General features: G+C 42.1%; 1 protein-coding gene across 4 annotated transcripts; it reads right to left on the minus strand.

The window, feature by feature from the left end:
• Positions 1-4379: 4379 nt before the first annotated feature.
• LOC135296168 (glutathione S-transferase 3) lies at positions 4380-13279 on the minus strand. Of its 4 annotated transcripts, none has more exons than XM_064412169.1 (7): positions 13125-13279; positions 10735-10841; positions 8899-8950; positions 8035-8167; positions 6784-6925; positions 5665-5796; positions 4380-5124 (listed from the first exon to the last, which is right to left on the minus strand). In XM_064412169.1, exons 2-7 carry the CDS (start codon positions 10819-10821, stop codon positions 4981-4983), a joined length of 690 nt encoding a protein of 229 aa, XP_064268239.1. In that variant the 5' UTR covers positions 10822-10841; positions 13125-13279; the 3' UTR covers positions 4380-4980. The 4 variants fall into 4 exon arrangements, with proteins under 4 accessions (XP_064268239.1, XP_064268241.1, XP_064268240.1 ...); XM_064412171.1 differs by lacking the exon at positions 13125-13279 and adding an exon at positions 13049-13067; XM_064412170.1 differs by lacking the exon at positions 13125-13279 and adding an exon at positions 11316-11350.
• Between the last annotated feature and the right edge of the window lie 1366 nt (positions 13280-14645).

A 14645-nucleotide genomic window follows, 5' to 3' on the forward strand; every position in this document is an offset into this window, starting at 1 on the left:
AGTTGTCTCCCAGATCACCCCTCGACTAATGTTCTGCAGCAAAACTGTCTGCTGAATAATAGTAAGAGTTAAATAAGATAACTACGCCATTGAGAAAGCAACTGGAAGGATATTCTCTGCTTGAACTAATGTGTATCCAAGTAGGCTGACAGGGCTGGGGTGGTATGTACTGAGCTCTGGCATCTGAGGCTGAATGATGAGGTGAAGCTCCCTCTCCCTTGCCAGAAAGCCTAACATTTCATTCCATCTTCTTTTGGATGGTGTTTCCAGGTGTGAGATTAAATGGTAGAGCTGCAGTGTTGAAATTGGTCTGAAAAGAAAAGTAGTGCTTGTAGGGTAAGCAACACAAATCTGCAGCATAACTAGAAAATTGTCCCCTGCTCTGCATTAGGATAAGTGATGCCTACAGTTAGGTAGCTCTTGGGTCAATGTCAGAGTCAGACATACAATGATGCTATTTGAACATTTCCACTATACACCAAGGTCACATTAGCATTTTCAGATGTCAGTGGCACGCTGGGAGCTGGCATATGGCTGATTATCCACTGTGTTCTTCAGCTCCTCCTCTGAGTTCCTGCGTCTGACATCAGTGGCAAGATGCATTTAACTAGACTAAATGCCTCTGGTTTATTAATTCCTATGTATGAATGTATGGAATACTGATTCAGATCACTGAGTTTCAACTTTTCTACCTATTATCACTTTATATACTATGAAATGTGCTAATTTTTCTTTTAGCCCTTTGATAAAAACGTGAAATAGTGAAGTGCCAAGGATCTGGTTTCTCTCTTCACCTACCTAATGTGTAGTTGCAGAGGGGCCAGGACCAGGCTCTCCTCAGAGGGCCGTAGTGAAAGTAGAACAGACAACAGGCACAGATTGCAGCATGAGAAATTCCAACAGATATCTGCACTGAAAAAAAGCCTGGAAGGAGCTGCTGGAAATGTATGTATATATCGTTTTCTCTGCCCTGCACTCCAAGGCAGCTTGCAGACACACTTGTATTTAGATGCTCAGAGGTTAACCATGCCTTACAGATAAATTGCATTCTGATATTATTTGTTGCCACTGACTCCAAAAGTAGTCACTTGTTAAAACCGAGCATCTGATGCTTAGAGGTCTGAAGTTGCTGCAGCAGGGTCTGTCCCTCAGGTGCTCCCACGGCGGGTGTATTTTGGGGCTCTGTGGCTGAGGACGGCTCCGGGAAGCATCGCCTCGCTGCAGCCAGAGCCCGCAGAGTCCCTGCGGAAAGCGCAGGGCCCCACCTGGGGGCAGGAAAAGTAATGCCAGGCTAATTCCATGCCCAGAGCTCCCGAGTCCCCGACAGGGAATCCGGGGACACGCCTACCACTCAAATTTTCCCCCAGCAGCAAATCAAATAGCCTTTCCTAGGAGCAAGGCTGGGTTGTGGGTGCAGCTGCCTGAGAACCTGCCTGCACCAATAGTGTCCGGGCGCCCTGCTGTCGGCGTCCTGCACGCCTCTGGGACGCGAACTCTGCCCTCTTGCACCTCAAAGGTGTGGCCAGCACCAGCAGGTCCGTGATCCCCGCGAACCGCTGGGAAACCCGCTGAGGGAGCAGCTTTTTAAAGCAGGCACGGAGTACGGGGCATTGGCTCCAGCGGCGGCTCCGTGAGGGAGGCCGGGGCTGCTCCCGCCGGACACGGCCGGCTCCAGCAGGGCAGGGCTGGGCCACGGCCGGGTTGGGAGTGGGGAATAGTTTAACAAGCGGCCAAACACTGCACGGCACAGTGCCAGGGAAAAAGAGAGGAGATAGTGCGTGCGAATGCACGAAGGGAAGGAGGGGAGAAGGCAGAGGACTCGGGAACGCAGGAGGGAGGCTGAGTCGGGGAAGAAAAGGAGTGGGAGGAAGGTGTTCAAGTTTTTGTTTCTCACCAACTATATTAATTGATAATAAAAGAAATTTCCCCCAAATCAATTCTATTTTGCATATAGTGGCAATTGGCAAGTGATACTAAACATAGGAATATCTGCTAAGTGCCTGCTAGAAGCAGTGTTAGGAATCCTCCAGTCAATCGACCTAGCTAGTTTTCCCTGAATCTGGCATTTTCCCTTTTTTCTTTCTTTTGGTTCATGTTGCTATAGTCAGGTGAGAAGAAGTGCCACAAGAAGCATGCAGGAGACTTGAAAAATTCCTATGAAAATTGATGCTACTTTTGCACTTTCAGATGGGCTTAAACAAATAGTAGAGTTCCACTGGAATTAACTGCAGTCTATCAAAACATCAGGAAGCACAATGTAAGCACAAGTAAAGATCCCATACAGTCATCAGAAACCATAACTTGTACTAAAGCAAATATCCCATACTTGCTAGTAAATCAGTGAGAATTAGCCCAGTGTTTTCAGTGGAAATGAACTTGTCATTCCATTGGTGGAGTGTTTTAAACCAAAAATGGTTGTATAGGATCACAACCCTTACCTCCACCAAGCATAATTTACTTGGCTCTCAGAATGATGCTCAGGCTGATTTGTAAATAAATAGGTCTTACCAGAGCAAGAGATGAAGAAAACCCCTAGTCCTTGGAGAACACATCAAAACTGCCTATCTAACACCTGAGTGATTTGTGACAGGTAAAAGTGAAACAAATCTTGAGATTATTATGAGTTAAGTAATATTTAGCCAGGAATTATTGGGCTGGCAATATTGAGAGGCATAGGAGAAACAGCAACAAACATGTGCACATTTTTCTTGTTTACCACTGTCTTGAAGGTTGGTAATAAAACTGAGGAGCTCTTACATGTTGTAAAAGCATTACTGAAGTCAGCTAACAACCCTAAATAATTACTGCTGGAGTGCTTACCAGGACTCAGGGTTGCTCAGTAAAAAAGATATTCTGTAATAGACTTACATTTAAGCTGATTTCATCCCTAGTTTGCCCAGAATATGGAAAATCACACTAACAGTTTGCAAACCTGCTGCTCTTTACATAAGGTTAGAAAGTAAATTGACAAACCTGCATGGGAATATCAAAATAAGAAGGTTATCAGACAGAGTTAAGCCACAGCACTGTGTAGCCTTGCATAAGCAAACATTACTGTAATTTTGTATGGAGAAGAAACACTTTTAGGTATTTTTAATTTCAAAACAAACCAAGAAGATAAGGAAAATATCAGGAAATTAACCATCACTTGGGCCAGACCTGGAGCCTTACAGGGTAGGTCTACATTAGTGGCCTGGAAGAGGAGGATGTTTTAAAAATTAATTTCTTAACTGTGCTTTGGCTCCCATCATAGTGTGATCTTGGAGTGTACAAACTGGATTCTTTCTGGTTGAAATTAAACTGGAAAATATGTTTCAAGAGTGCACCAAATGCTGTTTTAAGTGTCATTCAGTCCACACAACCACTCTTGAGCTATGCTCAAGTTAACCCTGTCCCAAACACATATAGGCTTCAATGCCAGTTGTTCTTCTGCTCACATTCATTGCTGTTGTACCACTCTATTTACTACAAGGAATAGCCATCAGCTGTCAGGTTTTTCACCAAAAAGTACTGGCAGAGGCATCTCCTACATCTGCTGCATCTTTGCTTGTGGAACTCTTGAACAGCATTACACAATAACTTTCCTCAGTTTGTGGAGAAAAAGTTCACTTAGCAAAGGAATTACGATCAACAACTACAGTGTTTTCCAAACTTTTCTAATGAACTAATCTGAGATTAAACTAAAGACTGAAATGTAATTGCAATTGACATCACATTAGCTGATAAATTACTGTAAGTCAATACAAACTTTGTATGCCTGGCAATGAGGGGAAAATGTTTGTAGCACTGAAAACTTCAATCGTGTTGAAGCTGGGGAGTCTGACGAGCTCTCAAGTGGGGAACTTGTTCAGATATCAGATGAGTGTACTTACTAGATCCCAGTGTCAAGCAGCATCTTATTTCTCAATCCACAGCTGACACAGGAATAAACCAGGGCCATTAGAGATTGAGCACAAGTCTTTTCTTGTAAGCTATGTCATTAATGTACAATATGAATAACAAATATGAAACACCAAGGTAACATCCTGCAGAGCAGCTTTTCATAACCTAAGTGCCATTTTCTGAAGTCATTAAAACAGTTTTAAATTCCTTAGTCTAGCTGTCTGTGGAAACCATACAATTTTTAAAAAGAGGAAAAGAAACATTTTGAGTTTGCTTGGTACTAGATAGGCACTATATCAGATTTGTGTGCTGGTTTACTACCTCTCCTTCACATCTCCATTCTCTTGTTTATAAACACAAACAAAACATATCTTTCCATGAGGCATGTGGATTAACAACGACCCTCCTCATATAAAATAAAAAGAATTTATCCTCCAGAAAAAGTAAAAATTATGTTTGTAAGCCCCAGCTTTCATTCACAAGACAACAGGACAATGTGACTATCTAAAAAGTTTATTTGATTTGTCCTCCAGATAGAGCAGTTAAACAAAAACATTATTTGGCAGTCCATTTATTTCCTGATTTAGTAATAAAAGTGCAATTTAGTTATAAAGGCACAGTGTTGACATTTAGACAAGTCACTGATGTCCAGTAGAACTGGCAGGAGAACGACCTCACTCCTACTTTCTTTAAAAAACCTTGTTTCATATGCCAACAGTGATACTAAAGAAGAATAAAGGCCTACATTGAAAGCAATCATCATATAAAAATCTGATCTGGATCTAGAAAAATGTCCTCAGAAACAGCAAGACATACTGTAGCTATCAGTCAGAAACTCACATTTCCCTTTTCTGCTGTTCCACAGTCTCTAGCAACTCATGATTGCTGCCATGTCAATTGCTTAAAATTACCAGAAAAAATCTTGAGATGAATGAAGAAGAAAACAGGCTAGTATTAAGTGTTATAAAAGATACCTGCCTACTGTATTTTGTGTGATTGCCCATTGAAACACCTCTGGATCACCCCTTCGCCTTCCTTCACAGTGTAATTGGACCTGTGCAATCTGGCAGTTCTCTTACAGCCTGCAGCCAGGCAAACTTAATTTGCTTTTACATCATAATACATGCGGAGAACTCTCCTGACAGTCTCTACATATTTATCATCAGGAACAGGTTTCCTCTGGCTTCCCGGCTCAAGAAATTTCTTGATGGCAGGGATGTTGCTTATCCTTGCTTTAAATGCCTAAAAAGGAAACAGTAAATATATGATATTTAAAGAACAGAAAAATAACACAAGAAAAAACCTTATTTTACTGATTTGTGTAACATCCTTTAACTAGCTGTATGTGGAGAGAAGACAGGAAATACGGTTTAAAGTGTGGATGAATTTTACTCCCACTCACTTCAATCCTTTTATTTTCCGCAGTAACAAATGAGCCATCTGTCTTGCATTGATATGGGATGAATTGTTATCTGTGGTTTCTAAGGTGTACATTGCTCAAATCGTTCTTGTGATCCAGAAAATATCTTCCACTTAGCAGTATCACAGAACAGGTGAGAGTCAAAAAAAGGGAGGGTGCATTTCTTCAGATGTGTACAGGGTTCCTCCAGAAAATAACACTTTCTCTAAATGAAACATATTAAAAGGCTTTTCCTAAAGCAGGAAAAGCAAGACTACAATGAAAAAGTAACAAATGTTTGTGGAATTATTTACATAGAACAGACTTTGAAATATAATTTATCACATTTATAGCCACATGAGCATCTCATTAGTGCAAGGTACCTGTAACTGAGGAAAGCCTGAGAGCACATCTGACTTCTTCTCTTCTACCATTAAAATGGCTTCAAGAAGATGAACATCTGCCCAGCTAAAATTGTTGCCAACAAGGAAGTCCTGCCCATGGTCTTTCAAAACCTAGAAAAATGTCATAGATGAAAACATTCAGGTTGGATAGCCAGCTGAGGTTCATGTTTTCAAAATTCATAGGCACACCTTCTTTGACAACACTATTGTCTCCTTTTCATCCTTCTCTCCCATGCAGCCAACAGGAGGAACAGAATATGCCAGCAGTCCCTAATCATTTTACAGCTGAAATCTAGAATCCCAGGGTTTTTCTTACCAATCCTTTCTCTAGGTAACCTTGTGTACTAGGCTATAGGGTTAGATACCTTCTTAGTATTCACATCTTTCAAGTCTAATTTATCTGGAATTTTTCTATACGTTTTTACAGATTCAATGGGAAAATAGAGGGTATAAAAGAGAGGTGATCAGCCTAAAGCATTAGGGCTAAGATGCAACAAGTGGAATATAGGGCAGAATGCACCCTGGCAACCACCTACAGGAGACCTTGCAAAGCGAAAAACTGTTTTCTCTTTAGTCTTTAAAATGGAGAGGAGCTATTCCTGCTAGATCATCCTGTCCATGCATATTAATTTCCACTGAGAGTACCTCTTGGGTCCTATCTCTCAAATTATCAGTTAGAGAAACACCAAGATTCCAGTATGGCTAGAAGTCAGCAGTGATAGTTGTATATTACTGTGTTTACAAAAACCCAACTGGGATGTATTTGAAATGTTAAACAAAGAAGACAATTAGCACTGCTTCTGCAATGCAAATTACTGTGGTGGGGTTGGCCCTGGCTGGGTAGCAGAAGTCCACCAAAGCTGCTCTATCACTTCCTTCCTCACCTGGACATGGGGAAGAAAATACAGTGAAAGTCTCTTGGGTTGACCCACCCCAATGTATCTGATACTGCTCTGAACCCCCTCCAGCCTACAGACAGAATGGATGTTCTGGTGTAAAGTATTGCACTGACACTTCTGTTTCTGGTTGTGGTGAAATACCCAGTGTTCCCATTGTTATCCCTCGAGAATCATGGAAGAAAATGATCCTCCTCCATACCTTTTCATACACCGGGAAATACCTGCTTGTCGCCTTTTGAACTATTAAGGCACGTTGTTTCTCTTTATCCTCTGCTGATAAGAAAGGGAACATCAAAATGAAGCCCATAAGGTCTTCAGTTCCTCCAACATACATATCAATCCTTAAAACCAAAGCAAACGAAATCCTTAAATAGAAGGCACCTTCACAAGCCGAATCACCTTGTATTTGTTTTAGGATAGTAAACATTGAATTTCCCATCCCCCTGTCATGGTGCTTCCCCCCTGCCTACTCCTTTCCAGGCTGCAGTGTGATCTGAGAAATGCTTTTTAAGCAATCTCAAACACACCCTCTCATGGAAATTATTTCTGCAGTTTAAAAAAATATGTCACAGTGGGAGTCTTGTAGTGATTTTGGCTCTTTACTTGCTTCATTGTGCATGCTTAAACAGGATTGCAGAGATTAAGTGTGTAACTTTGGTGTTACAGATCACCTCACAATCACCAAAGAGACACACAGCACCACAATGAGTCATTCCCAACTGACTTAATTGTCTGGATGTATCCCACCTTCAGAATTTCATCCAAAATCCAAGTAGTGCCAAATAGATAAATAATGGGATTGGAAGCCTGTAGCATACCTGGTTCTTCATCCAGCTATTTCCAGAGCTATCAGAGCAGGTTTTGTACTGTAGATGGACATTTAAAATGCTACATACTGAGACAGCCCCATCATACTTTTTTTTTTCTTCACAGACACAACATCAAGATGTAATTTCACATGGATGTTATTTCATATGAAACCAATAGTTTTTCAACAGCTTTTAGCAGTTCTTTCCCCAGTTCCCAAAGATCTAAACCATGCACTTTTTACAGTGCAGTGGGATATCATGCAACCACAGATAATGTCAATGACAGCTCTTATTTTGCAGCCAAAAGTTAGAAACAAACCATTTCTTTTCAGAGTTTTCTGGTTACAAAAGTAGTTCAGCATCTACATGCCAGTAACTTCTCAAATACCTGTGTCAGGCTGTATTAATCTTTCAGTAAGGCACAATAAACCCACGACTCAAATATTTTTATGTGAAAAGTAACTGAGTTAGAACAAATCAGTTGGCTTGCATCTAACTGTGGCTTCTCAAGCTCAGTGCAAGCTGTGAATCTCCAGAGGCCCACAGGTGACTGTGCACAGGTGTGTGTGCAACTATGCAATTAATTCTAGATGCATCTGAACTACTGCAGTAAATTCAAGAAGAGTAATACTGTTACATACAAGGCTCTCTCCTTCAGGTCCTTCCCATAGAGGTTGTACTTTCCTGCAATGTAGCTGAGGATGGCTCTGGTCTGCACCATCCTCATCCCATCAATCTCCACCATGGGCACCTGCTGAAACAGCAGGGATCCACCTAAAAGGACAGACACACATTATTCGGCTGATGTAATAACTCTGTCATGTTTCTTGCTGTCTTCAGAGGAACACTGCTTTAAAGATGAGCTTGCTGTGGGTAGCCATTGTATTAAACTGGAGTTCTTCCATGCAAAAAGAAATTACAGTGATGCAGACAAATTAAACTGAAAAATACAATTATTGTGGGTTACCATCCTTCCTTTAAAAAAAATTCACTGAAGTTTTAGTCAGGACTGTGTACAGCAGCTTTTGAAATGAAACTGAAATGCAGTGGAGACAATCACACTAAACATCTCAACTGAGTAAAAAATGTCTAGTTCCAAACAATGTAAAAAAAATTCTGTTCCGTTATTCAAACAGTATTTGAAGCAAACGTTAGATTCACAGATTTCTCTCTTATGACCAATCTTTAGGCTATATCAGGACATAACATGAAATTCTGGGATACATATTTTCTGGTTACTGAAGCCCTTGGTTAAGTTTGTGGGATCAGGTGTGATGCATAGACAAATGGAGAACAGAAGAATCCATAGGCCCGGCAAACTCTCCAGGTTGGAAAGACACTCCGTTTTTCGTCTGTCCACACGTGGAAAAAAATCAGCCTTTGCAGCTGCTCACAGCTCTCAGCTTAACTCTTCTGTGTGGAAGAGAAGACACAAAGTCTTCAAAGACTTCACACATCTTCTCTAAGTCTGGTTACACTTTTCTTGAGGTTTCATATGGACTCACCTTGCAGGAGTTTCTCATACTGCTCTCGGGTTTCCAAAAACTCTTCTTCAAACTGACAAAAAAGAATGAGGAAGAAGAGGAAATAAGAATCTTTCCACATTTCTAGAAGAGATAAACTTTTAAAGCACCATAAAAGGAAAAGAATATACATAATGGTTCTTTTCATTTCAGATATGGTTCTAAGGGAGAACCCACCAAGGACAGAAGTGCTGGCAGTATCTCTTGGACTGTGACACTTGATAAATGCTGCTAAGAGCAACCCTAGCAGAACAACAGGCAAGAAGAACTGGAGTGAGGATGATTTGTTTGGTATTAAACAGGCAATGTAATGTGTAACAAACAACAATACAGTCTAGGCTATCCTTAAGATGCTTTCTGGAATGTGGAAAAATCTGCTGTGTGATATTTTGATTTGGGAGCTAGACAGGAACAACTTCTTCAGAAGTTAAAACAAAGCTTTTAGAAAATAGTGTGCAAGTAGCAAGCCCTGCAGGAAGTTTGATACAGATGCATGTTTCAGACACCTGAAGATTAAATATTCACAAGATGAGAAACAAGAAGATACAGAATTGCTGGTGATCAGATGGATGGAGTTGTACTCAATATGGTTGAGGATAGCTGGTCCAGTCAGTGTTGCTTATGGAGAAACTGAGTTCAAGATTAAGACACCAAAGTTAGACATCTACGTGTAACTGTTTGCATGTGCCGTACATGTCTGTGATCAGTGCACAACATGGAGACTAGAAAATGGTTGATGTTTCCAATCCCTAAAGGCCTTGCTCAGTCAGCCTCTCTAATTACATCTGTGCCACTCAGTAATTAAGATTTGCTATACTAGAGAAACCCCAGAAGAGCAGGCACATTAACACACTGCCAATGTTCAACCATAGCAAGTATGATCACAGTCTAAAATTTAGAACCCAGATTTCTGCTGATGAGAAGCTGAGAAAATAATATTCCATGGAAAAAAATGTAGTAATTGGTACTTATCAACAGCTTTTTTCTAAACTTGAAAAGAGAGAGGGACTTAAAGCAGAGGAACAAATGATGGAGGGAAGCAGACAGTTCTGTCTTCTGCAAGGCCTTCAAAAAAAGACTGGGGGTCTTTTTAAAAAATGTGTATTCTGTGGCTCAGTACACAAGTAACTGTATGTACTGTAACAGCTTATTGTGTAAAAGAGGGCACTCAGAACAAATACTAGTCCTTTGTGTCCTGAAACTGTATTACCAGTCTACCACCAAGATGGCCAGCAAATGAAAAGTAAATTATACATTAGAAAAAATTAAAGTGGTATCTTTCCTTCTCCATTTTACCCAAGTACTTGGAGACTTCTAATTTCCCTACACGTGTGGCTCAATTGGCTCACTTCACCCTGCTAAATTTCATCTAAATGATGAAAGCTTACAGCTTCTTATGAAGGATGCAGCCAGTGGAGCGAAATATAAAACAAAAATCTCTGTGTGAGCATTCAACTGAAAACAGGAAGACTAGAGAAAATGAATTGCTGTTTTACAGGGCAGAGATAACACTTGTTATGGGAGGAACACATCTATCAGCTCAGCAGCTCTGGCTCAGTAATCAAGTGCTTAATCAAAGATTACACATTCTTGTGTTAAGCAAGTGTTACTGCTTACAGTGTCACTGCTCAGAAAACATGCAACACGAAGCCATGCTTTTGTGTGCCTGAAGTAAAAGTATTTAATTACACTGAATAGCCAACATTCATTTACTATTGCATCTTGGGATGCCTTTTCTTTTTTGACTAATAAAATGCAATCTGCCTCAAAGACAAGCTTACCAATGTGCAGCTAGAAGTTAAAAACTCTAAAACAAACCTCGACCCCAGCTGCAGCCAACAACCAACGAACTGATTCCATCTTGCCTCTTCCATTAAAGTAGTAAAGTTTTGGTTTTGTGGACATGACTTCAAACTTTCCGTTACCTAAGAGTTATAAGAGATAGTAAGTTAATTATTATACAAAAATCTGATGGCAGCTGAAATAACGGTTCACAGGTCACTCACACAACAAAAATTTAAGTTAATTTTTGATGAAATATTTTAGCAAAGTTTCAGTCTAAACTGATTTGATTTTCTTGCTGCGCAGTCAAGTCAAACTATTTCATAGACTTTTCATCCCCCTGAAATTCAGGAAAAATAAGTATCAAGTTGCTAAGTAGGAGGTAAGAGAAAAAAATTTAAAAATCACCACAAAGAAAAACCTTAAAATTTTTAGAAAATAGAAGTTTTAGCACTGAAGTTCCACAGACACCACTAAAAGCCAAGTCTTGATCAGAGAGAAGAGGCAGTAAACTGAGTTTCCAAAACTGGCAGACCTTGTATCAGGGAATCTAAGTATCTAAACATTAATTCTACACGTTTGGGTGAAGCATGGGAATGTACTTTTAAGCCTCTCACTTTTTTTTCTAGCTGCGGTGATCCAGCAATCAGTAGAAACTTCAGAAGAATGGCCTGTTTCTTCTGTAATAATCCAGATTAAAATACAAAGTTTCAGAGTGTTGCACAACTTATCCTTCTAGAAGTCACATTTCTTTCTATTAATAAACCCTGTTGCTATGCAAAACTTTATGGACTTTATAGATGATCCAATGCTGCTTTGCAAGCAGCATTTTAGTTCTTTAATGACTTCATAAATGAGGCTATTAATTGTTATTTTTTTGAATAGACTACTGTTTAGGCCTCAGCAGGAACTGGATTCCACTGTAGAGCCATAAGCCAAGAGAGCAATCAAATTTAATCATACTGGCATTTCACATGCAGAACTCCCTTACAGCAAGTCCTTGCTGCAACTGAGAGCTGTTTTCCCTCTGTAAGGTGATTTATTGTCACTTCAATCCACAGTTCAAGTAATTCTGGAAAAGAGGCCCTTGGCATGTGAACAATAACCTCCAGTTTCCAATGTTCCAAGAGCTCCTTCATAAGCAGAGGGAAAAAAGACCTTGGGCATGCACAAAGTGATCTGCTTGTTAGCCAACAGGCATGAAAAGAGAACACAAAATATGAGACTGCATCAGGCCATGGGAATTCAAACAAGCCAGGCTATTCCACCCCTGCCTGCTCAGGGGCCTCTAATTGCTCTGAGGTAAGTGACAGGGAACTAAAACACTGCCAAGTGCTATCTCTGCCACTGATAAATATAGCAGTGAATTAGAAAAGTATCACTGTGAACCACAAAAAAGAACAAAATTAAACAGGAGCTGCTTGTAATACAGTTACATTCATAGAGAAAGAAGAAAAAAGCCAATGGTGATTTTTAACTTGTAGTTTAAAAAAACCAAAGAAACAGAAGAGTCACTCTACCTCAGTGCCACTTCTGGAGACCTGCTCTTAGCAGGCCAGTGAACAGGTCACAGGACATAAGCAAGTCACTGATGCCCAACACACCTCAATACAGCACAGGAAAAAGGAAGGTAAAGGCATGGTGGATGCTTCTTTTATAATACTTTATAAATAATATATTTTTAAATACCGAGGGATCAACAACCTTTGAAATGAGCTGTAACATTCTAAGTTCCTAGGACTGAGCCTGCTATGCCATATGAGAAAGTCCAACCTGTGAACGAACTAAAGTCGGATGGAATGAGCACCCTGGTGATGGGCTTCTCCCTTCTGTGCCCTTCATCAGAAAGGGATAAATGGCAATTTGCAGCCAGGAGCAGCAATTACTGGTATGTTGTTGTCCGCTCCCCTCAGCTGGAAAATGGACTTTGTGAAAAATTTGCTCCCTTACTGTGATTTATGAAGGCCATCTGGGCTAACGGGGGAATGAGGGAACATGAATATCAGCGCAAGAAGGGATTGCTCCCCGCAAGGAGAACACGGACCAGAAGAACATGGGCGAGGAGGGCCGGGGGAGCAGCCCGCAGACGCAGGGCTCTAGGGCCCGCTTTTCCCTGCCTGCATTCAGCAGCCCAACAGCGCTGCCACTCTGCACCCGCAGCACCAACCCGGGGCACGTCCCGTGCCCAGCCTGTGACAGGCAGCAGCCCGGGGCCATCAGCTCCCACCTCTCCCCGGGACAAGCTCTTGGCAGGCCCGAGATGACCGGCGGTCCGTGGTGTGGCACGGGGAGCCCGTGACCGGGAGCGGGAGGCCTGAGCCCGGCACAGACTCCCGGCTCCCCGCCTCACCTGAGCCAAGCGACCACGGGCACCGCTCGGCGGGGGGAACAGAAAGAGAGAAATCCCAGGGGCCCACATTACTCACACACACGGAGGGTGAAGCGGGGATGCCGAGCGAGCACACGACGCCCCAAGACAGAACACTCCCGCCGGCCCCGCCTGCAGCCGCCGCCGGCCCCGCCTGCAGCCCTCCCCGCCCAGGCCACGGGACGGCGACGAGCGGAGCAGCCGCCAATGGGAAGCCGAAAATTTGCAAGTTTCGCAAAGCCTTCTGGAAAGACATCTCACCCCAGAGAATTTCGCTGAAATTTTTAACCGGGTTAAGAACCGGTTTCTCTCGGGTAGTTTTGTCGCTGCAAAGTGTTGATTCCATGCGCTGTGTCACTGGATTTTCAGCTGTTTTTACAAACCATGACTTCAAGGGAACCACCAGTAATGAGGTATAAATACATTCTAGGCAGCACTTACTGTCTGGATGTGAGGGCGATCTGGCTGCGACATCTGTCACCCCATTGATCGCCAGGGTTGATTCGGCTGATCTGGCTGGCTAGGCGGGTGTCCCCTTCCTCCCTCAACGCTCCATGTGCGTCCCTCCCGAAGCTGCGCGCTCGGTCGAAGAGGACGACCTCCCCGATAGAGACGGTACCGTTCATCGGTCAAGGGTATACGGTAGCTGCGCTCCCCTGCTAGAACCTCCAAACAAGCTCAAGGTCCATTTGTAGGAGAACGTAGGGTAGTCAAGCTTCCAAGACTGCAGACACATCCAAGTGAGGCGCTGCATGGGGCAGTCTGCCATTGTTTTGTGCATAATGCACAGAGAGGCATGAAAACTCTTTTATTTCCCTTTATCACTTCTTCAATTCCCCACTCACCTACAAATCCGTGAGCTACTCACATCACACACACACCCCCAAATCCCAAACCAGGTAAAACTGGAATCCTTGGAAACATACATGTAGTTTTCCCCACGTAAATTTGTTCTTCATCTATGCAAGGGCTTGTCAGCCCAACAGCTAACAAGAGCACTGGGCTTGTACGGTATAAACTGTCTTCAGTTTCTACTGCCTTGAAAGCCAGGGGAGAAGGCTAAAGAGGTGACACAAGACAGAACAATAGCACAGGAACAGAAGATAATCCTTTCCCTTGGAAAGGGACCCACAACAATCTAGTTCAGCTGCCTATCCTCCTGAAGGGTTATGCATACTATAACTCAGTCTTGCAGGTAAGTTCAGAAGAGCTGGAAGGAAGCAGCCAAGGAAGACTAAGTGATCAGTTTTACAGGGAGCTCACAGTGTATTGCAGAAATTACATGCTTAGACTCAAACCACTAGGCAAGTGAATGTGCAGTGTCCCTCCAAGGCAGCCTATTAAAAAAAACTAAACCCCAACTAAAAAAAACCCCAACCAAACGAAAAACAAACCAAAGTGCTTTCATTAAAATCTGAATAAAAAAGCAAGTCAGTCAGTCAGTGCTTCCTCAAGGACAACTTTATTCTGGGCAGGACATTTGACACAGAAGGAATGAAACAAGAATTTAGAATGTTTCTGAACAAAACAAATGTTTCTGAATAAACAAGAACCATTATTTCTCCACATGTGACAATTC

Source organism: Passer domesticus, chromosome 3 (assembly GCF_036417665.1).
Source record: "Passer domesticus isolate bPasDom1 chromosome 3, bPasDom1.hap1, whole genome shotgun sequence".
NCBI classification, from domain to species: Eukaryota; Metazoa; Chordata; class Aves; order Passeriformes; family Passeridae; genus Passer; species Passer domesticus.